General features: G+C 58.1%; 14 protein-coding genes across 14 annotated transcripts; 6 read left to right on the plus strand and 8 right to left on the minus strand.

Moving 5' to 3' along the window:
* Positions 1–176: 176 nt before the first annotated feature.
* Positions 177–938, plus strand: KRP23_3082 (Endo-1,3;1,4-beta-D-glucanase; the record flags this gene model as incomplete). The annotated part of the gene is made up of 1 exon (XM_067887891.1): positions 177–938. One exon carries the CDS (start codon positions 177–179, stop codon positions 936–938), a length of 762 nt encoding a protein of 253 aa, XP_067750440.1.
* Positions 939–1009: 71 nt separating this feature from the next.
* Positions 1010–1822, minus strand: KRP23_3083 (uncharacterized protein; the record flags this gene model as incomplete). The annotated part of the gene is made up of 1 exon (XM_067887892.1): positions 1010–1822. One exon carries the CDS (start codon positions 1820–1822, stop codon positions 1010–1012), a length of 813 nt encoding a protein of 270 aa, XP_067750441.1.
* Positions 1823–2051: 229 nt separating this feature from the next.
* Positions 2052–3746, minus strand: KRP23_3084 (Folylpolyglutamate synthase, mitochondrial; the record flags this gene model as incomplete). The annotated part of the gene is made up of 1 exon (XM_067887893.1): positions 2052–3746. One exon carries the CDS (start codon positions 3744–3746, stop codon positions 2052–2054), a length of 1695 nt encoding a protein of 564 aa, XP_067750442.1.
* Positions 3747–4008: 262 nt separating this feature from the next.
* KRP23_3085 (Nucleolar protein 16) lies at positions 4009–4512 on the plus strand (the record flags this gene model as incomplete). The annotated part of the gene is made up of 1 exon (XM_067887894.1): positions 4009–4512. The coding sequence occupies one exon, from the start codon at positions 4009–4011 to the stop codon at positions 4510–4512; it is 504 nt and encodes a 167-aa protein (XP_067750443.1).
* Positions 4513–4824: 312 nt separating this feature from the next.
* On the minus strand, positions 4825–7380 carry KRP23_3086 (uncharacterized protein; the record flags this gene model as incomplete). The annotated part of the gene is made up of 1 exon (XM_067887895.1): positions 4825–7380. One exon carries the CDS (start codon positions 7378–7380, stop codon positions 4825–4827), a length of 2556 nt encoding a protein of 851 aa, XP_067750444.1.
* KRP23_3087 (uncharacterized protein) lies at positions 6773–7729 on the plus strand (the record flags this gene model as incomplete). Its single annotated transcript, XM_067895825.1, has 1 exon — positions 6773–7729. The coding sequence occupies one exon, from the start codon at positions 6773–6775 to the stop codon at positions 7727–7729; it is 957 nt and encodes a 318-aa protein (XP_067750445.1).
* Positions 7730–8629: 900 nt separating this feature from the next.
* On the minus strand, positions 8630–9114 carry KRP23_3088 (uncharacterized protein; the record flags this gene model as incomplete). The annotated part of the gene is made up of 2 exons (XM_067887896.1): positions 8630–8783; positions 8840–9114. 2 exons carry the CDS (start codon positions 9112–9114, stop codon positions 8630–8632), a joined length of 429 nt encoding a protein of 142 aa, XP_067750446.1.
* A 127-nt stretch (positions 9115–9241) lies between these two features.
* On the minus strand, positions 9242–10702 carry KRP23_3089 (tRNA (guanine(10)-N2)-methyltransferase-like protein; the record flags this gene model as incomplete). Its single annotated transcript, XM_067887897.1, has 1 exon — positions 9242–10702. One exon carries the CDS (start codon positions 10700–10702, stop codon positions 9242–9244), a length of 1461 nt encoding a protein of 486 aa, XP_067750447.1.
* Positions 10703–11259: 557 nt separating this feature from the next.
* KRP23_3090 (putative AIM2 family protein C30D10.14) lies at positions 11260–12021 on the minus strand (the record flags this gene model as incomplete). The annotated part of the gene is made up of 1 exon (XM_067887899.1): positions 11260–12021. One exon carries the CDS (start codon positions 12019–12021, stop codon positions 11260–11262), a length of 762 nt encoding a protein of 253 aa, XP_067750448.1.
* Positions 12022–13358: 1337 nt separating this feature from the next.
* On the plus strand, positions 13359–13715 carry KRP23_3091 (Secreted RxLR effector protein 55; the record flags this gene model as incomplete). The annotated part of the gene is made up of 1 exon (XM_067887900.1): positions 13359–13715. One exon carries the CDS (start codon positions 13359–13361, stop codon positions 13713–13715), a length of 357 nt encoding a protein of 118 aa, XP_067750449.1.
* A 119-nt stretch (positions 13716–13834) lies between these two features.
* KRP23_3092 (putative isoprenylcysteine alpha-carbonyl methylesterase ICMEL2) lies at positions 13835–15535 on the minus strand (the record flags this gene model as incomplete). Its single annotated transcript, XM_067887901.1, has 1 exon — positions 13835–15535. The coding sequence occupies one exon, from the start codon at positions 15533–15535 to the stop codon at positions 13835–13837; it is 1701 nt and encodes a 566-aa protein (XP_067750450.1).
* Positions 15536–16293: 758 nt separating this feature from the next.
* On the minus strand, positions 16294–19113 carry KRP23_3093 (uncharacterized protein; the record flags this gene model as incomplete). The annotated part of the gene is made up of 1 exon (XM_067887902.1): positions 16294–19113. One exon carries the CDS (start codon positions 19111–19113, stop codon positions 16294–16296), a length of 2820 nt encoding a protein of 939 aa, XP_067750451.1.
* A 501-nt stretch (positions 19114–19614) lies between these two features.
* On the plus strand, positions 19615–20443 carry KRP23_3094 (G patch domain-containing protein 8; the record flags this gene model as incomplete). The annotated part of the gene is made up of 2 exons (XM_067887903.1): positions 19615–19794; positions 19865–20443. 2 exons carry the CDS (start codon positions 19615–19617, stop codon positions 20441–20443), a joined length of 759 nt encoding a protein of 252 aa, XP_067750452.1.
* Positions 20444–22140: 1697 nt separating this feature from the next.
* On the plus strand, positions 22141–24156 carry KRP23_3095 (uncharacterized protein; the record flags this gene model as incomplete). Its single annotated transcript, XM_067887904.1, has 1 exon — positions 22141–24156. One exon carries the CDS (start codon positions 22141–22143, stop codon positions 24154–24156), a length of 2016 nt encoding a protein of 671 aa, XP_067750453.1.
* Between the last annotated feature and the right edge of the window lie 184 nt (positions 24157–24340).

Genomic DNA, 24340 nt, shown 5'->3' on the forward strand with positions numbered 1-24340 from the left:
TTGGTGGCTTTCCGACAAATGCTCTTGCAGTTCTCCTTGCAGTCCTAACGACTTCGACGAAGCGGTGATGCTGAGCTGCCCGTCTCATTCCCGAGCCGGGAAGCGCCCGACTCGTTTCTGCCTTTCATTTCGCCATCTGCAGACCGCACCGCACAAGTCTGTACTGACATCCAAGAATGAGCTGCTGCCCTGTCGCCATGGAGCCCGCGAGGGCCACTGCCCCCGCCTCGGGCACCATCAAGACGTTCGGCAAGACCAAGTTGTTCGTGACGGGCCCTGCCAAGGCCAAGGCTGGTGTACTGTCGCTCCCGGACATTTTTGGCATCGACAGCGGCCGCATCCAGCAGGACGCCGAGGCGCTGGGCAAGTTGGGCTACGCTGTAGTGGTTGTAGATGCCGCTGACGGAGACTACAAGACACCTGAGAATAAGGGCGACATGCCGCTTTGGCTGAGCAAGTACAGCTTCGACAACTTTGCAGGGGACCGCATCGCCGACGCCATCGCATATCTGCAGAAGGAAGCGGGAGTGGAGACCATCAGCAGCTACGGCTACTGCTGGGGCGGTTACCTGGGCGCTGCTCAAAGCGCGAGCGCCAACCCGGTGATAAGGGGTCACGTGTCGTTCCACCCGAGCTGGGCTGCTGAGAACACATTGCATGGTCCGGGGTCGGTGGAGACGATGGCGGAGCGCATTTCCGTGCCTCAGTTGTTGCTGTCCGCCGGGAACGACCCCGACTTCGTGCGTGAAGGCGGCAGCGTCGAGAAAATCCTCAAGGCCAAGGCGGATATCGGCGCCCAGTGCGAGGTCGTGGACTTCCCCGACGTCATTCACGGGTGGGTGAACCGCGGCGACTTGGAAGACCCGACCGTGAAGGCAGCCGTGGCCAAGGCTTGGCATGCTGCAGTCAAGTTCACGCAAACTGTCAACCCCCTCTGAAATAGTGCGTCAAAGTAGTCTGCGGGTGGTTAGTTTAGCGTCCCCACCAGACAATCAATTACAACGTGCTCTTATTCCGATTTTGCTAGCAGCAGCGTCCACACGATTCCAGAGGAACTGCCACTACTGCCAGCTCTGTGTTCCCTGCATGAAGTGACTTTACGTTTGGCAAAGCCAACAGCGGCCATATCGTCCGAGAAGAAGGGCTTTGTCCCCGTCTTGGGGTCGACGCCACTGGTCCACCACTCGATTGCGTGCTTCACAGAACTGTCCGATGGAGCAGCGACCGACACAGCGTGAACTTCACCCGTAAAGCCTCGCGACTTCACGGACGCCGGCAGTGCAGGGTAGAGCTCATATCCATCGCCAGTCCGCATGCTGGCAGTGAGCGGTACGTCTCGACACGTAGTCGATAACTCGTGAGCCAACAGAATCAGTTGCGCGTCTAACGTGAGTTTGGTCTTCCCCCGTTTGGACCGGAAGGAGTTGAGTAGCTTTAGCGCCGTCTCCGCTTCGTTGTCCGTCATTGCGCCATCCTCTTTTTGCTCTTCCGAGAGTTGCAGCCCCAAGTCAAAAGCCTGTGACTCATCTGGAGCGAATCGTGTCGGCAAGAAGCCACACGAGTGAGAAGCGTGCAGCACTACAGCGTTGGTAGCTCCTTGCTTGAGATGGCAGCCCTCAGACGTCCACGTCCAGTGCGAACAGCTCGCATGCGCGAGACACAAATCAGCGCAGCGGGAGCCGGGCTCGGACCCCAGCGACACCAAGTCGAGGCCCTCAAACTGGCACTCGTAGTCCCATTGCGCGCGTCCGTCGCTGCCGCGCAGCCACGCTTGGGCGGGGCCGAATGATGCGACGAACCAGAGCAGCAGCAGCGGAGACATCTTTGTGCCAGCAATGGGTACAGTGCACTTTAATCCACGGTGACAAACTATCGAAAGGCACTTGTGATCTTTCAAGCTTTTACTTTTTTTTCACCTCATAGCATGACTGTTTTACTTGCTTCGTTTTGTCCGCAGAGTCAACTGCATGGAACCTCTCGTCTAAAGTGTAGCCGAGAGTTGCATGGAGTTCCTCACGCCGCACAAAGCGCTTGTTTACTCGCTGCGTCCCTTACTCCTGCCAGCCCAGGAAGTCCAGCGCCTCGCCGCCCAGGTATAATGACCCCGTCACCAGTACGCTCCAGTTCTCATCCCACTGCTCGCTCTTTGCCGCTTCTCCCTCAATCAGCGGCGCTCCTGCGTCCTCCGCGAGAGCACGCAGCTCGTGGATGCAATCCACCACCGAGTCCTTGACCGCGACAACGGACTCGCTCTGATCTTCCTTGATCACATGAGCCTTCAGTCCACTCCAGATACGGGAAAGCGTCGTTTGCCACGGGTGAGCCTCGCTGTCCACATCGTCCAACGCCGCCAGCTCATCTGAAGAGTACGCAGCCACCACATCGTGGAAACCCGCGATCTCGAGCGCCTCCGAGAACGTGTGTACCTTGGCCAGACTGGGGCGGGATGAGCTCGTAGGGCAAAAGTAGACGCGGTCAAAGTGCTGCTTCAACAGCGGCTCGAAGAGGTGTGCCACATTGCGCTCGTGGTGGATCGTAAATATGAGCACACGCTTGTCAGCCGGAGTCGTTCGCGTCGCCGCTTGGCGGAACCAGTCGGTGCAGCACTCGAGGCTGCGCTGCGTATGCGCGCCGTCAATGTAGAAACGCATCTTGTGCGCTTCGTCCTCCCACAGCTGCGCTCTGCCAGGCCAGAACGCGTACTTGAGCCCTTCCTTCACCACCGGTTCCAGCGACGCAGCAAAGTCCAGCGGAATGGTGGTGTCCTCGCCACGCTTGTGACGCAGCCAGGTCGAGGCCAGCGCGACTGCAAGGCCTGCATTCGTCCGTTGATAGTCTCCGTGCATCCCCAGTTGGCAGTTCGCTCCGTCGGGGCCAAATCCGTCCAACGTCGGCACACGAGTCAGGGGAGTGCCAGTCTCCGCGGCGCACTTCTCGACCATCTGCATCGCGAGCGGCTCTTGAGTCGTGGTGAAGGCCGGCACGCCGGACTTGAAGATGCCCGCCTTGGCGTAGGCAATCAGGTCCAATGTCTCACCCAGCACGCGGGTGTGGTCCAGGTCGAGGGTCGAGATGCCGCACACCACAGGCTTGCGAAACACGTTCGTCGCATCGAGACGCCCGCCCAGTCCGACCTCCAGCACGACCACGTCCACCTGCTCGTCGGCAAACACGTGCAGCGCCATGAGCGTGAGGAAGCGGAAGAACCAGGCCATAGGCGGGTACGGTCCGCTCAGGTCCTGCGTGCGCTCGAGGCCGTCCCACACGGCGTTGAAGTGCTTCAAGAAGACGTCGTCCGCGATGGGTTTCCCGTTGATACGGAAGCGCTCGCAGGGCGACACGAGGTGGGGCGACGTGAACAGGCCCGTCTTGTAGCCGGCCTGACGCAGGATGCGCTCCACCATTGCGCACGTCGAGCCTTTTCCCTTGGTGCCGGCCACGTGCACTACCGAGAGCGCTCGGGGGCTGCTGCTGTCCACGACGTCCTGCAGACCGAGACGCTTGAGGTAGTGCTGCATCATGGCGATCGTCTCCTCGCGGGTGGACACCTGCGTGTCTTTGCCCGGCTGCAGGTCCTTGAACGCGGAGCTCACGCCCAGCAGACGAGAGAGCGCCGCCTGCACCTGCTGACTCAAGTCGGCGCCGCTGCTGGCGCTGCTCGTGGGGCTGCTGGGAGCGGACGTGGCGCTGCTGGCGGTGGACGCCGCCTTCATGGGCGTGACGGCAGGGGCGGTCGTCAGCGTCATGTCCAACTCAAGTCGCGCAATGGCGGCTTCGCTTCGCCGTGTTCTTGGCGTTCTGTTCCATCCAATTATGGTCATTTCAGGAACGTGTCCTTTCTCGTGATTGGCTGTTCTGACCGTTAAACATGGCATTCTACCGAGGGATGACATTAAAGCGGACACGACCAATTGGCTGGTGCGGACGTCTCCACCACGTCACACATTGCCATTGTCCATTGCTTCGAGTGTCAACTAGCTGCCGTAGACAAACTATCTTCTGTAGACAATGGTGCGCCTGGGCGTGAAGATCAAGCAGCGCGGGAAGGTGCCGCAGACCCGCAAGCAGAAGCCGCTGCGCAAGTTCAAGACCAAGTTCGTGCGCGACCCCAAGGTGCAGGAGGTCTGGGACCACACGCTCACCACCCGCCAGAACTACGCCAACCTCGGCCTGCAGGCCAACCCGAACGACCACAAGGAGCTGCGCGAGAGCGTGGAGGCTGCCGACGGAACGCTCGCGGCGGCGGACGAGGCGCGGCTCTTCGAGGTGCCCGACAGCGACTTCCTGGGCGAGCGCAACCCCAAGCGCGTTGCCAACTACGTGTCCGAGGAGGAAGCCAAGTACCTGCGCAAGCTCATCGCCAAGCACGGCGAGGGCTACAAGAAGATGGAGCGCGATATCAAGACCAACAACATGCAGTGGACGGAGCAGAAGCTGCGGCGCCGTTGCGCGCGTCTGGCGCTGCTGGACGCCAACGTCATTAGCAAGCCGCAGCACGACGTACAGGACTGAGCGACTGTGATGGTACCAATAGATTTTCAACGTAATTTGCAACAAGCGGCGGGCGTCGGTGGAGGCTCTGGAAGCTGCGTGGGTTCTCTATTTTTGTGATCTTTATGCGCTGCTACGCTCCTTCGCACTCTACAGGAGACACGCAGCGGGGGGCCCGCGCCAGTCCCTCTCCAATTCCGTGCTATACAACTATCTGACGGCTTCCGGGCAACACAGGTCGCGCGTGGCGTATGATGGGAGCTCGGATACACTAATAAATACGCCGTGGTTCCGTCAGCCGAATGCTTGATCCTCGCCATGCTTCATGCCAATTTAGCCGGACGACACGGTCACATGCTGCAGCTGTGGCGACGCGGTCTCCGGTGACGATGGGTTGGACGTCGAAGCTGGAGACACCGACGCCGACGATGGCGACGAAAACGGCATGGCAGACGACGACGCATGTCCGCAGGGACCCCGAATTCGTGCCTGAATAGACGCTGCAGACGACGGCGGGGGCGGCGAAACACCTCCACATGAGGATGACGAAGACGAACCGCTCGTGGACCCCACCGTTGCAGTGGTTGCCACCGAGGAAGTCGAGCACAGCGAACCAGAAGGTGACGAAACCGAAGACGCCGCAGGACGCTGCACCTGCTTGAGCACTCCAGTAGCGAGGCTGGTCACTCCGGTCAGTACTGTCCTCGCCTTAGCACTCGAAGAGCCGTTGCTCGAAGCAGGAGCGGACGGGTTTGCCTTTCTCGACACTGCACCGGCGGCAGCCTTCATGGCCTGTGTGACACTACCAGCGAGCTCCAGCGTAGCAGCTGCTGCCGCCTGTGCATTGGCAGCCTCTTGCGCTTCATCGTTGACAGCGTTGACCACCACGTGCGGCAGCTTCTTGTGCGCCACGGCACGCTTGTGGTACGCACGCTTAGCAGCACGAAGCTGGTTCTGCACCTGGCAGCGCGGGCACGGGCCGCCCTTGCGGTGGCGATGCTTCGTACCCTCCACCTTGTGCTCAGTGGCCTCGATCTTGCGCTTGAGTTCACGCAGGTCTTGCGGGAGATTGGTCAAGTCCGGCAGCGGCAGGTTCTCCAGCTTCGACAGAGCCATCTTAGACAGCGAAGCGCCTGGGCCCACAATTCCCTTGACATCCAGATCTTGCTCCGTGAAAGTTCCTTCCAAGTCCGCGAATGTCTCCTGCATCTTGAGTGTCATGAGCCGCTTGCGCTCCTCGCGTTTCTTAGGCGTCTTTTTGTCGCCCTTGCCAGGAGACTTGCTGTTTTCATGTCCGGCCGCAAGAAGAGGCACAAACCCGCTAATTGCCGAGCCATCTGAGCCATCAAGTCCACCATGCTGCTGGCCACCAAAGGCAAGACTAGTCGCCAAGGACCCACCAAGCTGGTGGGCGTGCGGTCCGGCGCCACGAGCCGAAGTAGACTCACCACTGCCCGGAACACTGAAGTTCACAAGCTGTATCTGGTTCTTGTAGGGATGGTGCAGCTTCCTCTTGTGCAGGCACGAACTCAGAATGTGGCTCACGGTCCGATTCTGGAAAGTACCAAAGTCCAAACTGTTCCAGTCCTCGACAATGTCCACGTTCGACGGACTCTTGCTGCTGATGGGGCTTGATGCCATGACCTTGTCATGCTGGGCGGAACGGTGGGTTTGGATCGCAGGGAGGCCATTCAGTGCAGGGCTAGTAGAGACGTCCAGGCCGTTTGTTGGTCGACCAGCCCCGCCTGGAGGCGTAGACGCGTTCCTTGCCAGCCCGTTCGCCTGCAGCCGCCGCTGCTGCTCTTGCTGTTGAGCGGCCTCCAGATCCCACTGCAAAAATCGGTTCTCGCGATCGCACAGCACAGCATGATCAATTGAGGAGAGCAAATCGTGCTCGTAGCCGTCGTTCTCCATGCCCCATACATTGCCTTCCTCGTCTTCGTCCGCTTTGCTCATTTCATCATCCGTCTCAGCCTTGCTTTCCGAGTCCGGCAGCACTGACACGCGCAATGCCTGCGTGTTGGCAGGACGTGAGAGCTTCGCGCGCTTCAGCGGCGGGTCCGACGCCAGCGCGGCGCTGCCCAAGACCAGTTCAAGGTCCTCATCCTCGTCTTCAAATAGTGCAGCCGTGACAGACTTCTTGCTAAGCGGCGAGCACGAGTTCTTGGCAGTCTTTTGCGGCGCGTTCTGCCCTCGAAGATAGCCCGTTGTAGTCGTTGTAGCTTGTGCAGTAATAGCTTGGCTGGTCTTTTGCTGGAGGAATCCGTTGGTGCCGCGCTTCATGAACGGCGAAGCAGTGGGCGGCACCACTTGCGTCGCAGCAGCCGTAGAGGTTGTGCAAGTGGATGCATCCGACGCGGTGGTGATCTCATTGAGCGCGAGCGGCTGCGGCTGCGAGTGCTGGAAGTCGAACACGTCCATGTGGTGGTCGAGGTCGCCGAGGTCGAGATCCATCCAGCGCTGCAGCTCGTCCTGCGTGTCCATCTCCTTCTCGTTCTCTCTGGCTGCTATCCTGGCGATGGTCTCGTCATCCTCCTCCTCGAGCGCTCGCCGCAGTCTCCGCGCGGCCTCGTCCTCCTCCTGCGAGCGCGACAGCGGGAACAGTCGCAGCAGCTGTTCGTCTTGGCTCACCAGCGAGTCCACGCGCTGCACAGTCTCGCTGGCGTCGCACGAGCTCTCAGAGAACTCCTTCATGATGTGCAGGAACTCGACGCAACTCTGGCTGCGCATGTCGTCGTCGTCGGCGGCGGCTGTCGGCCCAGCGACGGCGGCGCCCGTGGACGCGGCCACTGCGCGGGACTCGGCGCCACCCGCCGCGAGGTGCAGGCGCAGCGGCGTGTCTGCGCGCGAGGACGCCGCGGCGGGCGCTTCTCGGGGCGACGTCATCATGTCGGCGTGGGTCGATCTGCTCTGCTCGCAAGCTCAGGCAATAATTATCTTTGCCTGCTGCGCCCAGCCATTACACGACGCAACAGTGCGACAACGAAACCAAGTGGTGTGGTCTGACCACACCAAAATCGGGTCTGGGAGGTTCAAACGTGTTTATACAGGTACCGAGCATAATTTTTCGCCCTTAAGGATTAGATTGAGGATGTTATTTTGCAGGTGTATGTGTTCTCAGAGCGACGGGCAACATCCAGTTCACTGCTTGCGTACATGGCTGCACCGACTGAGGTGGCACCGATACACCGGCAGTCAATCAAATCGCTCCAGCTCACGCGTCGGAGCTGGGGGCTGATTTTACTTGGCGTTTGTATGATCAACGCGTGGCGTGAAAGTCCAGCTGGTCCGAGTGGGTTCAGCCTGGACCTCCGAGTGTAGCCATCTACCGAGCCCTGCGCTGCAAGATGCGACTCGGCGCAAGACGCGCGGCGGCCTGCTGCTCGATCCAGGCAGTTGGTCTTCAGCGCTCCACGCCAGCGGCTTCCACGCGTGACGCAGACGCGCCCATTCGCGCTCTGTGCTGTCATTTTGCGCGTCTGGGACAGACAAGTCTCCTCAATCGACTCGGCAGCGGTCAATGGAGGACACTTGAAGTTGAAGGGGAGGAGCGAATTGCACCATTCTCTCCAGTCGCGCGTTGAGCGAATGGCGCTGCAACCCGCGCGAGCCGCTGCGTGCTGGCCGTTGCTTTCGTTGCTACTGTCTACTTCCGAGTATTTGTTTCTCCGCCACAGATTCGGTTGAGTTTTTGTTCGAGGTCATTCCTGACTGCATATAAGGAGCTGCCCAGTGCTCAGGTCTCGTCTAGTACCTAGCATTGCTACTGCTAAGCAATTGAAAGTCCGAGATTAACAGAACTCGCTGCGGTTAGAACTCTATGCCGTACTAAGTAGAGTCTATGGCGCCATTTGTTTTGCTCCCACTGGGGTTGTGCTTCGCTGCTCACGGTGGTGATTCACGCTGCAGATTCTACATGGACTTGGCAGCAAAGGATATCCTACCAGTAAGTATCGTATAATAGCTCGGTGTTGAGCGCTGATGCAGCCCTGCTTGAAGTTTTGTCCCTCTCCTCAAATCCTGTCCACGTCATCGGCTACTTGTGGAAACAAAGTGCATTTTGAGCTTCGTTCAAACTGCTTTTCTAGCTGGGTGGTATTCGTGTTGTTTGCATCGACGTAGGTGAGTATAACTACAGCTACGACTTGAAGTGCTGCAGGATGTCAGTTTCCAATGCTGCATTTTCCTGGTACAGTTCCTCGGCGGTGGTCTGCAGTGCCGATGCAGTTGACTTCTTGCGCTCTCGGTAGCGGCGCTGGCGCACATTTTGGAGCCGGCGCACGTGCTGCTGCCTAGATCGGACAAAAAAACACCGTGTCAATGCGAGGGAGTTTGAAAATGAGGTTACCAATCTACGTGCCTGTCGGGTTCCAGTGGCTTGTCACGACTGTCAGCTTTATCAGCTACGGCATTCTGGTCACTCGGTTCCGCTGACAAAGTACTCTCGCGATTGGTCGCATCCTTCTTCGTCTTCTTTCTGCGCTGTGTGCGAGTGCGAGGAGTTGAGGTCTCCAAAGACTCGCACAAGATGAAGTCCAGCGACATTGAGGCCATTTTGTCTGCCTTCTTGCCTGTTTCTCGTTCTTCTCGAAAGAAACGCCAATGAACTGTCGCCTGAAGCATTCGTAGCTCTTCGTCTCTGGGCACTACCTTTCTCGCAAGAGCCTGTCTTGTCAACTGTTTGTCTATTACAACCCAACTTGTAGTCACATCAAAGCAAGTGCAGATTCAAAACTCTATGTTGGTTTGTTTATTGGTCTTCCAGGCCTTCGACGGCGTCAGACTTGCGCTTGCGGATCTTCTCTCGCAGGTTCGCGAAACTTACATCACCAGGGTTGCTCTTAGCCACCGTCGCTGCACTCTCAACCGCAGCCATCTCGTCTGCAGACGGCGTACGCTTCACCATTGTGATGAGGCGTCTTGCGTACTTTTTGGTCAATTTCTGCTCCGAGTTAGCAAGCACCTGCAAGCTCGGGTGGCGCGGCAGGTCCGCGTCGGTGTACTCGTACGTCGTCGGCAGCAAGTACACTAGCCGCCCACCTTCGCGCAGTGTCTGCGCAGCAAACTCTAGCAGGTCCTTCATCACGTCCTCCGCCGCGTATGGTTGTGTCGGTGCGATGTAATTTGCCTGCTTCACCGCAGCACTCACGTCGCTCTTGATCTGGCGCTTACGTCCACTTTTGCGAGCACCCGCGCGAATTCCATACGGCGGATCGCATACCACCGCGTCGAAGAACCCCTTGCACTGCTGTACAAGAGGCGACATGGAGTTGTCTGCACGTACGAGCTCCGGCAGCGGGAGACCGTACTGCTTGAAGTTCGTGGTAACGTTAACGCGCTCCTTGCCATCAGACTTCTCCTCGCTGGGGACAACTCCCGCGCCTGTGACACCAACGCCAGTTCCTAGAAGGACGCGGATATCAATGTCCGTGCCGTAGCACATGGCGCCGTGCGTTCCACACGGGATCAGCACACTGCCGGTGCCCACGAAAGGGTCGATGACCAGGTCCCCAGGCTGTACCAGCGCCATGTTGCTCATCAGCAGTGCCATCTCCGACTCCATGGAGGTAGGACCAATGTACGCCCTACGCTTCAGTGTCTGCTGGTCCACGAGGTCCCGCGCGCCGCCGCGTCCTCGATTCTTCTCACTTCCAGCGAGTTCACGTAAGAAGAAAATCTGCTTGGGCTTCATGTCCGGGTGCAGATCCTGATCGAGTCCCAGCTCCTCCAGGACCAGAAACGTATCGTCCGGTTCTTTCATATGCACAGGTCCAGCGAACGGCATCACGTCACGGAACCGCTCGCGACGCTCCCGCTGTTCGTCCATGCTGAGCTTCTTGCCGAACACTGAGACGTTGATACGCCACGAGCGCTTGTCGTCCTGCAAAATCTGCTGCTTCTGTGGCCCCTGAAAGGCACCCACCGAGGCCACGAGCGCGTCGTAGCCGCCGTCATTGCCCGAGTGGCCCCACACCTCATACACGCCCTTGACTAGAATGCCACGCTCCGAGAGGAACTTGGCGTGCTCCAGGGATGGCAACTGCACGCGCACCAGCGGCGAGCTTTCGGGGTCGGGCAGATTTCCAGTCTCTGGGTCCTTCAGTACTGTCTCCGCCACACTGGGGAGCTGCTGCATGGTCAGTAGCGCCTCCAGTTCAGGGTAGCGGAAGTCGAAGTGCTGGTGCACGAAAAACACGAGGTACTCGGGCATTTTGGCGCGGATTTTGAGGCAATTTGGGCGATTCTGAGCGATGAGCGAAGGTGGAAGAGCAGCCAGGCGACTGGGCTGCTAGATCCGAGCCTGCGGGGCGAGTAGGACGAGCAAGAAGCGAGATGCACGGCGAGCACAGTTGGCCGGGACGCGTCTGATGACCAAGTGATGGCGCTGTTTTTGGGTGGGCGAGAGCACTGGTACAATGTACCACTTAAACCCTCCCAGACTCGATCAACTTCAACAACGGCAAGCAAATCTGCTGCCCTTGCCGGTTCCTAAAGTTTACGTCTGCACGTCGCCGTTGATGAGCTCCTCTACCACCCATCTCGGGGGCAAGGACGCATGACCACTGATCTCGGGTTTCGGGAGGGAAAACTGCTTAGGCTCTTCGCCGTGGTGGTTGGAACACGAGAGCTTCGCTCGTACATACCAACAGGAGCTACCTCAAAATCACAGCGGGCAGAATTCGCGTTTTACTTTTGTTTTTGGTGAAGAGTACGCTACCAGCGAGATCTATGAGATCTACCTGTGGTTTTGCCGTGGTCTCAGCTTCTTTACAGCGGGTTCACCTTCTGGATAAACTCCGAGGCCAAAAGCCAGGCCTTCTTCACAGCCTCCTTCGTTGCGGGGTCCTCGATGTCACCACGGCACACAAAACCGTGGATCATCTCCGGGAAGTCCACGACGTTGGACTGGTCAGCGATAGCCGGCTTGGCCTTCAGGATCCTCTCCACGGCACCGCCTTCACTCACGAGGGGCGGGTCGTTGCCTGCCGCACACAGCAACTGGGGTACCGAAATGCTCTCAGTCATTTTCTCCACGGCTCCTTCCCCGTTGACGCGTTGCTCGGCCATCCAACTCGGGTGGAAGGACACATGGCCTTTGACCTCAGGCGACGGAAGAGCCGACTGCTTCGCCCCGACGTACGCCCCCCAGCAGTAGCCGTAGCTGCAGATGGACTGCGCGCCGACCTCTTCCTGAAGGTAAGCGATGGCATTGGCAACGTGGGCACCCGAGACCTTTTCGAAGCTATTCTTCTGCAGCCACGCAGGGACATCCACACCGTCCACAGTCTTCGGGTAGTCGCCGTCAGCAGCGTCCACCAGCACAACAGCGTAGCCCAGCTTGGCCAAGGCTTCCGCGTCCTGCTTGATACGGCCGCTTTCCGGACCAAAAATGTCGGGGATAGCGATGAGACCAGCCTTCGCCTGGGCAGGTCCGGCGACGAAGAGCTTGGTGTTCTTGAAGGTCTTGGCGACAAGCGTGTTGCCAGCAGTTTCCTTCGCGGGCTCCATAATGACAGGGCAGCAGCTCATAGTGATTGAATTGGCGGGGTGGGGACAACTTGAGAGTACAAGACTGTCGAAGGAAGCAAAACGCGAAATGAGCCGATACCAAATGGAGTCGAATGCACAGCTACAAAAACTGATGTAATCGCTGGTGATTGCGATAGATCGCCCCGAATATCAGCTTTCTCTTGCACTTCTCCGAGTCCTCAGGATCTCATACAGGTGGCGGTAGAATGGTCGTTATCTGCCGACAGCAACGGCAGCGATCTCCGTACTGGAATGAGCCACGCTGAGGGCAGGAAAACTCACAAACTTGAATGTCTGTGATCCTTATTACACGAAGCGGACAAGTTGACAGGCAATGGCTGTGAGTGATCAATTTGGTTGCGAGTGACCAATTTGCCAAAGTTAAGTCTGCATAAGGCACGCGATGCTGTGAAAACACTTTAGTACGGGCTCGGATGATTCACGATTGCTTTTAAGATGATCTCATTTGCGCGAGTTAGTCTGTCAGCACCTACAATCACGCCCACCATAGATGGAAGGCCGAGGAGTTCGTACACGGAGATGGCGCTCTGAATATTTAGTGCGAGTCCCCAGTGGCACGTGAGGGTGGTGCAGTGGGGAGATCCTAAAGGCCAACAAGACCGCCGTGGTTGAGCGCAGCGACATCATGGACGTGATTCAAGACCGAGGGTGAACAAGGCGTAGTAATTGGCCATTTAAGGCCAAGTGTGGCTATATTAGCTATAGCTGTTGATCGTCTGCACTCCCACCGGTTCGCGACGGCATTGGCGATATGGCTTGCCAGCGACTCCACTTCGAAGTTCACGCTGGTAGGCGGCATGCTGCTTTTGAAGTCACTTTGTCTTCAGCTACAGGATAATATTGATTGGAGATTCTCTGCATCGGTCGGAAGTGATGCAATCGTGGTGATTGCGATAGATGAAGGCAAGCAACGCCTGATAAGCTTACAAATACAATTGTTTAGCTGCACGACGATTGCCATCGCTTCGTTCAAGCAGACTTGTTCAACGGAAATGCCGCCAGGCCGCTGTCGCGACAGCTCACGACGACTTCGGCGTGCATCGCAGCGAGTGTCCACATTGGACAGGCGCTTGCCACGCGCCGTCAAACGCTATGTCCATAATCGTTCAGGATGCAGGCTCTGCCTGCCAGGCTGACACTGTCAGTCAACGCCACAAACCACGACGGCTGCGGGCTGGTCCGCGCTTTATGGATATTCGCCCCATCTCGTTCCCATCTGGAATTAATCCACCGCGATTCCGCCTCTCTGCGGCGGGACCAGCCGTCTGGCCTTGTTCTCCGAGCTTCAGCACTCCCGAAAACACACGCGTTCTGACATGGTTGCCCGCATCGCGACGTTGCTCCTGCTCCTCGTGGCCATCGCCTGCAGCGCCAGCGTCAGCTCCGTGGCGGCCGAGGCGCCGCTCGCGCCCGCCGACGCGCGCCTGCTGCGCCAGCAGGTCGCCGAGTCTGTCACCACCGACTCCAGTTCCAGCCACTCCAGCAGCAGCAGCAGCTCCGGCTCGGGGTCTCTGAACGCCACCGCCACCATCAACACGGAGGCTTCGGCCGCTGAGACCACCCAGCACGAGGGTCCCACCACCATGTCCTTCGTGGGGCCCGCGCTCGCCGGCGTGCTGGCCATCGTGCTCATCGGTGCCGTCGTCACCTTCAAGAACCGCATGGGCAAGTGAGTCTGAGTCCACAACTACTCGTAGGCGAGCCGCCACCACCTCTCCTGCTTAATAAGAACAATATATAGTGCTTTCATATTCAAGCGCCAGTCCCTAGCTCTGTGCTCTACTGCACGCAGCTAGAACGGATTAATCTTGCGCGCGAGACGCACCAGCACCTTGGGGTAGTAGCGCTTCTCCTGCGCCCGCGCGCCCAGCTCGTAGCGCGGTTTGCCCGTGCTCGGGTCAACAGGAGCCTGTGCCTTGAGCGCTGCCATTACGTCGTCCAGCAAGAAGTCGTCGCCGATGATCGGGTCCTCGATGATCGGGTCTGTGTGTGTCTTGCCCTCGAAAAAGCGCGTGGAGACCGACACGTCGCAGGATTTGAGCGCCGCCGTGAGCTGCTCCGACGACCGATAGCTCACGGTCTTGTCTGCGGTGCCATGGAACAGGAAGCACGGCGGGAAGTCCTCCAGCAGCGCGTGCCGGGTGCGCGACGGCAGCTCACTCAGCGCTAGGAGCCGCAAGGCCGGCGAGTAGTACGCCAACCGGTGCGCCATGATGCGCTCCACCACCGCGCGGTCGAAGCCGTGGCGGTGGAAAGTGGCGATGCTGGCCTCCATGTTGTACGGCCCGGAGATGCCGATGTAGCTGCGGATCTGGCTCAGCTTCCACGTGATCGGCTGCGCCAGCGGTGACAGGCTCTCGGCGCTCTCGCAGTCCGACGTGTTGCCCATGCCGCCGACGCTGTTGCTCGGCGAAGATGCAGAAGCTGCTGCGGCTGCACGCTTCTTCTCGACCTGCTCCAGCAGTGTGCACATGGCGAGGTGAGCACCGGCAGACTGGCCGATGAGGTGCACGTTCTCGCGATCGCCGCCGAAGAGGTGAATGTTGTCAAAGACCCACTGCATTGCGCGCGTCACATCCTCGACCATGTCGGGCACCACTCCCTGCGGAAAGTTGCGGTAGTCAGGCATGACCACCACCACGCCCAGCGACGCCAGCACGCGGCCCATCAGCGCGCCCCACGCCTTGTAGCCGATGATCCACGCTCCCCCGGAGACAAACACCACAACTGGATACCTCGCCTCTGTGAAGCTCGCACTCGCTGCACTGGCAACGCTCGCGCTGCGTGGCTTGGACGACGCCTCCGCCTCCTTGGCCGTATCCGGCACCGTGTACACATCCAGCAGGTTGCGTCGGTTGAGTCCGTAGATGACGTTCTTGTGCACGTTCTCGTTCACGAACCAGTAGACGGCGACTTTCACGATCGGGAGCAGCAGCAGCATGACGAACGAGATGAGGCGCAGCGCGCACAGGATCCAGCGCTTGGACATGCGCAGCGCCCAGATGAGCTGCACCGCGAGCTTGGTCACGAGCCAGCTCTGCTCGGCCACGACCTCGACGGCCTCCGTGGCGGACGAGACACCCGCTTGCAGCACCGAGCCATTGGACTCCGGGTCCAGCACGAGGTTCTTGCTGTGCGGCGGTCGAGGTACCATTCCGCTGGAGCTCAGCAGCGACGCGTGCAGGGAGCTGCCGCTGCCGCTGGACTCGAGCGGCGGGTGGCGACCTTCCTCTTCCTCCAAGTACTTGCCCAGCTGCGACGTGGAGGCCGCGTCCAGCATGGAGAAGGTGCGGACCTTGGGGATCAGCAGCTTCTCCCCCGGAGCTTGGACGTCGTCTGCTGCTTGGTCGCCATTGGGCAATTGCTGCTGCATGCTAAGAAGTGGCTGCTGCGGCTCTGCGGCGTCCGCGAAGCTCACGACGCCGTCCGGTTGCTGCTTGTGCTGCACCTGTGGGGCCTCGCTCGGGACTGCCGGGCGCTTGCCAGTCGCCATGTCGGACTGGCCAATTCTGGAATGCGGAGAAGCTGCAGCTCGCGGCTGCGAATAGCGAGCAAAGTGCACAAATAGCACGTTGGTGAGCCGAAATCAACGGCGGCGAGACGCACGTACAGTACCTTGTGACTCTCCGCTGCAGTTTTGTGACTGAAAATGGCCAAAGTCAGATGGCAGACGCGTCGTACTTAGCGTTGGATACCAGGGATCCTTGCGACATATCCCGCTGCCGGACTCAGTTCAGCCGTGCGGACATTGCAGTGCAATTTGTCCAACTGATGGCTCCGCTGCTGTCGGCACCACATTATTGCTGTCTGCAATGCTCGACTCGCAAGTGACCAGCCAAAATGGCCGCTTTGCGCTGAGCAACGACCGCCGTACCACGCTCTACTATCGAAATGGCATCCGTCTACAATCGACTACCCAACGTGACCGGTTCGATCTGTTTCCGCGTTTGAGATTATGGAGTTGGAGGTGGGGCGCGCACGTGGCCTTCGGTGCCGGCAATGCTGTAGCATAGTGTTGGCAAAATGCCTTAAAAGCTTTTTCCACGAAAGTTTTCGTGAAAACTTCAACGTCAACCAGATGCATTGGCCCAGATGCGCAGTGCTGGCTGCCAATGTGCTGCTGCTAGCCAGCACCACCAGCACGATACAGCAGGTAGTTGATACCTGTACCAAAAAATAAATTCAAATACTTTACGCCGTAGCGACGAGGAATTTGTCTGCTGATCCGGAGGCCTCGTTGAAGTGCTTTTCCTACAGCCCCGTGGACTGGCCGCGGTGCAGCGTGACGTAACCGGTGCCCCCACCGACACTGCTGCCAGTCGAACCGAGACGGGATCGTCGTCGAGACAGCCGACCGGAGCGCCCACCAGCGCTGGAGCTCGGTGACGGCACCACGAACTGCTCCTCGAAGATCGACCGGTCGTCGGCGGCATCGTCAAATCCGTCGTCTTCCACCACGTAGTGCTCGTGCGCACCAAGGTTCCGCGAGCGCTTGGCAAACGGATCGTGCTCCACGGCCGACGTACCGAACATGGATACGCGCGACGGAGGAGGCGGCAGCGGCAGGTTCTCGGCTGCCAGCGCCTCGGCCAGACGGTCGTAGTCCACGGAGTGGTGGTTGATGACGCTGCGGCCGAGTGCCAGGCGACGAGCAGGTAGACGCAGCTCAGAGAGCGAAGTGATCGAGTCACGGTCGCCATCAACGAAGAACGCGGCGGTGGAGAAGTTGCTGGTTGAGCTCAGCTCCTTTGACAGGTTGGCGGCTAGTGGAGCGTCCAGTAGCGCAAGACGAGTGACGATGTTGCCGAGCGCGATGGACGGCTGCACGGTGAGAACGCCAAGCTCGCGCAGCTTCGCACCAGCAACACAGTCGTCCACCACGGCGATCAAACGCGGCCGCGCGTGCTCGCCCAGCATGGTCTGCATGACTCTCGCGTGCTCCAGTGACCGTTCTGGTGCGCCCGTGAAAATCAGCACGTCCGCATTCTGCATGCCCGAGTCTATAGGAGCCTCCCCGTGGCGATCTTGGATCGAGTTCTGGAATGAAATGAGCTCGCCCTTGGCAGTACGCTGCAGAATAGTCTCGTTCATTCGGCGCCACTTGTCGGCGCGGGCTTCGTCGAGTAGCGGCACATTCACGCGCGCACCATAGAGAGAAAGCTCGAGCGCGATCTCAAACGCCACCTCATCGTCTCCCAGCACCACGGCACTCTGCACGCGATAGAACGGTAGCAGAGGCCTTGGGTCCTTACCGCCACGCGCAGATAGCAGCGCCTTAGCACTGTTGTGGCGGGTGAGGCTGTGGGCGCTATGGTGACGACTGAAACTGCGGCTCGGAGGGGCCTCTCCTTTGCCAACTTCGATGTCTGAGTCTCTTCCGTCTTTTGCTGGATCAGCCTGCGTCTCCGCCGCCGCCACGGCTGCCTGGCGATCAACCATGCACTCGCCAGCTCCACGGAGACCGATAGAGCACAGCACAGGCCCGACGACCTGGTTGATAACCACAGCCGCAACGATCGTGGCCGAGAACTCGGCTCCCCAGTCGTCGGTGATCAGCTCCTTCACCTCCGCAGCCAGACCAAGCGAGACGCCAGCTTGCGGAGCCATGGTGAGCCACAAGTGCTTGTAGTGGCGCGGTGGGAGCTTGAGCAGGAATCGACCGCCTCCATACACCGCGAGGAAGATGGCTGTGTAGCGCAGCGCCAAGTACAAACTCATCATTGGGAGCACACTCACCACCTTGTCTAGCTGCAGCGACGCCCCCGTCATGACGAAGAAGGGCAAGAAGATGTACGGCGCCACGGTGTCGAGGATCACGTGCATCTGCGGGCGGATGGCAGCGTAGTGGCCAGCGGCACAGGACGCCAGCATCAGCACCAGCAACGCCTCGAACTTGACTTGCCACACGAGTCCGAAGTGCGCGGTGGTGAGGTCGCTCAGCGTGTTGGTGAAGAGGTAGAAAAGGTAGCCCATTAGCAGCCAGATGAAGCCCTTGAGGTACAGCGCCTTGCGTTCCGTCCACCATTGGGGCTTGCTCAGCAGTTTGTCCGTCTCCTCCACGTAGGCATTGTGCGGGTGCGGTGCCTGGTCGGGGTCTTCTATGGCCTGCTCCAGGTCGCTCATGTCCTGCCTGCTGTCTGTGCGTTGGCTCGCCTTCATGCGACGCTGGGAGCTGGAGACCCTCGAGTTTCTGCTTGACGAGACGGAGGCAGCATGGGCTGGAAGACCGGACGATGCGTGGCCCATATCTGCCTGGCCACTCGGCAGCTGGAAGATGAGGATCGTTACGAGTCCCAGCAGCGCGCCCAGCACAATGTTCATGAGCACGACGCCCATAGTGAACGCGATGCTGTCCGCCGACACGTCGAGTTTGGCGCAGTAGATGGACGCCACGACGCGCGACACGGAGAAGGACACGAGCACGATGAACTCGGCCGTCATGCACGTGCCGAGCGCCAGGTGCGTGAACGGCCCCACGCTGTTGAGCTCAATCTTGAGCGCCATGACCGTGGACGGGGACACGAGCACCGAGATGGACGCGAACATGAGCGCGATGCCCAATTGGCAGCTGTGCGCCAGGTCGGCGTAGAAGAAAGCGCCGGCCGCCAGCATGAACACGGCGGTGCCGAGTGCCATGGCCGTGCAGTAGTAGACACCCAGCAGCGCCAGGATGGCCTTGATCTGCGGTCGCAGCTCCGGCAGGTAGATCTCCTGGCCCGCCTGGAACGAGATGAAGCTGAGCGCGAAGGCGTTGACGTACGACCCGAGCATGTCCACGACGTCTTCGTTGAGCAGGTTGGCCAGGAAGGGTCCGGCCAGGATGCCGGCCACCAGGTACCCGGTGATGAGCGGCAAGCGGAAGTATGTGGGGAAGAAGAGGCCCAGTGGATGCGCCCCCAGCAGCACCAGCACGAAGGCCAGCAAGTGGCTCAGCGTGTCGGGAACGTTGCTCCACGAGTTAAAAGGCACCGAGTGGTCCGCGTCCGCGTCGTCGGCCAGCAGCCGTTCGGTGTTGGCGTTCACGGCTGCCAGCGCAGCCGCTGAGGCCGCCACGACCAGCCACAAGCGCATTGGATGAGTGGAGAACCCGGCGGAAGTCGATCTGGACGCACTCACTTGGGACAGCAACGTCAAATCGACCGAAGGTACAGTTGCGGTACCACCCGATTTGGAGTTTATCAAACCGCGCATTGTGCCGGGCGAATTCTGCACGAGATGGGCAACTTTGAGCTTCCTGCGGACGCTACACAGCACCCTAGAGGCCAAGGTCTCTACAACAGAGATCACTTTCTGGCAGGAACACTGACAAACTATGAAAGGCGGATTCGGTGACGCTACCACTGGCCTGTCTTACTCAAGATATGTCCATTTCCAGCTGCCATGGCACACGCAGCACCTACCGAAGGTGCTTCGGCCTCGCCTTCAAGTGCACAATGCGTTTGGTTCGGCCACCACGAGCAGTGATCGAGCTTCGATCATCGAAGGCAGCTTGAGAAACTTCCCAATTCCTGATTTCGATTCTTGCTCAAAAACGCGTCATAAAATACTTTTAAAACGAAACGATACGCAAAAATGGACCCAGCGCCGTTTGTCCCTGCGGCGCAGCGCGCGTTGGACGCGTCGAACCGCGGCTACCGTCTGCTGCTGAAGACGGGCTGGCACTCCGGATCGGGCCTAGGCAAACACGAGCAAGGCATCGTGGAGCCCGTCAAGATGAAGGAGAACCTCGTGTGTCTCGGCCTCGGCAAAGCGGTAAGTAGGTTTAATCGTCGCAACGACTAAAACAGTTTTATTAATTAAACGTTTTAATCCGTTTTTACAGGAGGAATATGACCAAGTGACGCAGTTGGCGACTAGCGAGCGGCGGAAACTCGACGCTGAAGTGGAAGAGAATGCAGAACAAATTGCTGCTCGGGAGGCCAAAGGTGCTCGGGAGGAGCAACTGAAGGCGGAAGTGAGGAATATGCAGGCGGCTTTTTACTGTGCCGACTGTCGCAAACAGTACAAAACGGTGACGGAGATGGAGAACCACTTGAGTTCGTACGACCACCACCACGCCAAGAGACTGAGGGACTTGCAGCAACAGAAACGACGGGTGGGGTCGGAAGAGCAAAGTGCCAAACGCAGAAAGGAGCAAGAGAAGGACGAACTTTTGCTGCAACGCAGAATCGCTGCACAGTCTCAAGCTGCACAAACCAAGCCACTGGTTAACGAAACTACTGCAACGAACATCCAGAAGCAGGAGAATGCGACGACGACGAACATCGGGTTTAGTTTTGAGGGTGGAGTGAAAATGGGCTTGAAGAAGCCGGCCAAGAAGACGTTGGCGGGTCGATCCGTTCCGTCAGCTTTTGCAAACCCGTTCATGCAACAGAACTCTACTGAGAAGGATTCTGCTTGAGGCGGTTAAAAAGCCCACATTTGGAGCATACTTATGATGATCATCGAGTGACGCGAACGATTGTGCAAGAACATTTGAAATTGGTTTTGTCATACCCTGTGGTGACAACTACGAATTCGATGGATGGAGCAGAAAGACCGTGGTGCAGCTGTGTGGAATGGTCGTGACCCGAGTATAGTTTGTCCCGAACTTCGTCTCCGCTGGAAGCGCGTTTTTGAATCTGACGTCGTAGTCTCGATGTAGCTCGCTCCTCTTCTCGTCATCGGCGAAACTCAGTCCCGTGACGACCCTGATAGTGTTACAGACAAATCAAACCTTCCAGCCCGGTACCAGTTTATCGGGACTGTCGAACCCTGATCCAAGGGTTGTGAATACTGTTGTCGCAATTTCGTCGTCGTGTCCCCTCTCCGCCTCTGTGAATCATTCTCAAGTGACAAGCCTACCGGTGCCGTATTGGCTATAGCGCCTTAGCGTCACTGAGACCAAGGAATACCAACAAGCTCGCGAAAGATTCGACAGATTGATGAACCAGAAACTACTACCACGAGCAAATGATGCAGCGATACCAACTACGAAAGATACCCTGGGACTTTGTCATTCGCAAATTCCAGATAGGAAGCACTGGATGGCAACATCACACACCACCAGAGTCCTCGAAGCAAAGACGACCGGGCAGTTATACCTGCAACTGAAAGGAAACACACGTCGCCAACTTACTCTAAACCTTTCCCCAAATCGAGGATTTCGGAATGCTTGACAAATACATCTCGATCACCGCTGAAAAACGAGCCGGTCACCAACATCACACACAGCCGGTACCCAGTCTCGCTTTCAAGTAGGAAAAAGGATAAATGACTGTCGATGCTCGCAGGTCTCTCTACAAACGGGGTAAATGCGGACGGGGAGTTGCCCAAATACACTTCTGAATAGCATAATGCAGCCAGCCGTCGTCGCCAGCTTCGATCACGCCGACGTTTCCTGCCTGGAGTTTCACCTGCTGTTGTACCTTGTGTCGATGGTAGAGTGATACCAGATTCAAATGACCGCAACCTTACTAGGAAAAACCCATGGAGCTCCGGTTGCTTCGAGTGACTTTTGAAAAGGAATCGCTCCATCACTAAATGAAAAGACATTTTCTTCATCGGACTCCAAGTTGAGGATCACAAGAATCACATTTCCTCATGGGTATCGTGACACCTTTTTAAACAACTGAGGGGGCTCTGTCACCGAAGCGATGCACACTTGGACTCTTTAAGCAGCCACCAGTTTCTGCCCCCAATACGCGTCATTTCGAAGACGATGATGAATTGGAGACTTACGAACTGCGCTATACGCGTCTTCTCTGATTGTCTGGGTCCATCCACCACAAAAGTAATCGAGAATGAGATCTCAAGGTAGCGTCTCGCTTTGGGCTAAATCGAGTCCCCCATCCTGCCGACAAGAACTTCCTGATCATGGCGTTGAAGCTATTGATACCATCCGTCCCCGAATTCGATCCGAGCCAGGAGCATGGGGTATGTGTCAAACGTTGCATGTGCTCACTGTCTTGCCGCCTCAGAACTCAAGGCCCAAAATGTATTGTTTTTCTGACCCAGCTTCTCTCAAACATGTTGCGGCCTGATGAGGGCTCTTCATAATTCAACAAACGCCTTCGACTCCCATCAAAACCTGCTTCTGCCGTCCAAGAACCTCGAGCCATGGTGAAAACGACCTCGGGTGGTGGGGGTCAACCCGTATTGAGACTTCCTCCCATCGTGTTTTACCTGACGTGGATAGTGATGATCGAGTTCCACGTGGCATGTGTCGTCTACCTCATCGTTATTGCCGGCGCCTACCTCGCGATGACGACGGATGAACACGCTGCGTACGCTCCATTGTGGTCCGACACGGGGTTCAAGCACTTCAAGGCCTTCGCTGCCATTTATTTTGCCATCGCCGCGCTGCACGTCATCCAAGTGCTCCGCGTCTTCTACCTATCGATCCGTAACAAGCGCCTCGTGCTTCACTGCGACCAATCCAAGGCGTGTTGCCAGAGCGAGTGCAAGGAGAGCAAGCTGGGCAACTGGTGCTTTGATGCCTTCTTCGCCGCTCGTGAAATGGTCGTGGTCGGGTGTCTGTCGTACCAAGCTTACCAGTCCAGCAAGTGGGTGCCACGCGTCGAGCTCAACAACCTCAATGCAGCCATCCTGATCATCGCCTGCTGGTTGACTCCAATGCTGCAAATACTCCTGCGCAAGTCGACTGGGCTCAGTCGCGCTGTATCGATCCTCAGCAGCTTCGTGTGCTGCACTTTCCTGGCCAAAGTAATGCAGTCGCTGCTGTTCATCGCGTACGCAGACGTCTTCAAGATGGACGACATGACCTTCGCAACCAAAATGATCTTCGACCCAACCTTCTTGGCGGTTCTTGCCCCGGAGAACCGCATGATGTTCGCCACGACGGTGGGAGATTTCATCTCCAGGTTCCTGCCGCTGTTGGGCAGCTTCGTGTCGCTGGTGATGTTGGCAGGCGTCATTTCTCGTCGGGACGAGAAGGTCACACCAACCTCATGCACCACAAATGGGAAGGTCGACCCGAGCCAAAACGTCACTGTGGAGACCCTGGATGCTCCTGATGGGGCCACGCCACCGGCGCACCTGGAAACTGGCACGTCCAACGTGTCCAAAGCGTCGGAAGAGTCCCGCACAGCCGAAAACACCTCGCAGACGTCAACGAAGAACCCTGGATGCGCCTTGCCGTTCATCGTGATCAAGTTCCTTTTCATCGTGTGGGGCATCCTCGTGCTTGCGTTCCACCTCAAGGCTCAGTCCCAGCACAAGACAAAGCCAACAGGCTGTTTCTCGGCGACTCGCCCGTGGTTCAGCTCCAAGGTTTCGTGCCTCGCTTTCTCGTTCGATTGCGCGGTTCAACGCGCAATGTCCCCCACCAACGAAGCAATTGAAGCCCTGAACCTCGATCCTGAGGCGCTGGGCAGCTTAAACTTCGTACGTTGCCCCGCTCTCAACGTGCCAAGTGTGATCCAGAGCTTCCCTCAGCTTCACAGCGTGCACATCTTCACCTCGGCCCTGTACTCCTGGGAAAGCGATGCCGCTCTTGTCCAAGAATTTCACCCCCGCCTCAAGAACGTCATGCTCGTTAGTGTCAAGCTCGCAGCCTTCCCTGAAGGCTTGATGGGCGTATTGCCCTACTCGATGGTGAACCTGCAGTTCTTCGCCACGACGCTACCGTCCGTCCCGAGTGACTTGGGCACGAAGTGGGGTGTCGGTCGAACCCCCATCGGTCGAGTCGGGTTCGAGTACGGAATGCTCGGCGCTGTCCCGCCTGAGATTTTCCAGCTACCGGTCAAGTCCTTGTCTCTCGCTGGCAACTTCTTCCTCGCCATGCTCCCGCAATTGGCCAAAGTACCGGCGAACACGTTCCTGCCCCAGCTCACGTTAGACGGCACCCCGTTAATGATGTTGCCAGCGGCCATCGACCCGACCTTCACGATCGGAGACTTGAGCATGGAAGGCACCAAGCTGACGGTGCTCCCAGACTGGACCAAGACCCAAGTCCTGAGCAAGATGCACATGTACGGATCAGCCTTCTGCCTCGCCTCGTCAGCAGACAAAATTGCTGCGAGCAACAGCATTTGCGCAACAAGTCGGTGGGGAACCACCATGCCAAAGTCTCCGATCGAGCTCCTGAACACTGCGTACGGGATCACGTCCTAGACGACAAGTAGAGCTAAGCGTATCTGAATTCTTCATCATAAACACAAATGCATACTTGTAATCCATGACCAAACCTTGTACGACAGCGACCACGCGAGTCCTCGCTGATAACCGCCGCTAGGGTGACACGAACCAAAGAACTACCACTCCTCCAAGCCACGAATGCGCCACAAGAAAACCGTAT

Source organism: Phytophthora ramorum (assembly GCF_020800215.1).
Source record: "Phytophthora ramorum isolate Pr-102 chromosome Unknown Phyram_PR-102_s0002, whole genome shotgun sequence".
Taxonomy (NCBI): domain Eukaryota; phylum Oomycota; class Peronosporomycetes; order Peronosporales; family Peronosporaceae; genus Phytophthora; species Phytophthora ramorum.